Raw genomic sequence first — 379 nt, forward strand, 5'->3', positions numbered from 1 at the left:
TGCTGCTGCTGCTGCTGCAGAAAGTGCTGCTGCTGCTGAATAGAAGCAGCGCGGTGTCTGTACAGCTCACTTTGTGTTGTCGTCGATCGGTATAGTTATTATGTGGCCGCAAACGGGCTCATCGTCAGGGTTGTGAAACTGACGAACGTAGGGGTGCTCCAGTGCTTGCTCTGCGCTGTACATACACCCCAGCAACGCACCAAACACCACACATTATATCCATTAAAAAAAACCACAAACACTAATAATACATGCAGCAACCAATGCAGCAGCAGCAGCAACAGCAGCAGCAGCAGCAGCAGCAGCAATAGCAGCAGCAGCAGATGATTCCAGGGAGAGAAGGGTATGCAGAAACAAAGGCAGCGAAATGTATTGAGAG

General features: G+C 50.1%; 1 protein-coding gene across 1 annotated transcript in view; it reads right to left on the reverse strand.

The window, feature by feature from the left end:
* The window catches only part of EMH_0065110 (CMGC kinase, MAPK family TgMAPK2, putative), a gene marked incomplete at both ends in the record, with an annotated part of 4,613 nt that overhangs the window by 2,095 nt on the left and 2,139 nt on the right, over positions 1-379 (reverse strand). Inside the window, one exon of the mRNA XM_013498338.1 lies at positions 71-175. Within this exon, the coding sequence (XP_013353792.1) occupies positions 71-175 (105 nt within the window). The remainder of the gene's footprint in view (positions 1-70; positions 176-379) is intronic.

Source organism: Eimeria mitis, genomic scaffold, assembly GCF_000499745.2.
Source record: "Eimeria mitis Houghton genomic scaffold, Emh_scaff3349, whole genome shotgun sequence".
Lineage (NCBI taxonomy): Eukaryota > Apicomplexa > Conoidasida > Eucoccidiorida > Eimeriidae > Eimeria > Eimeria mitis.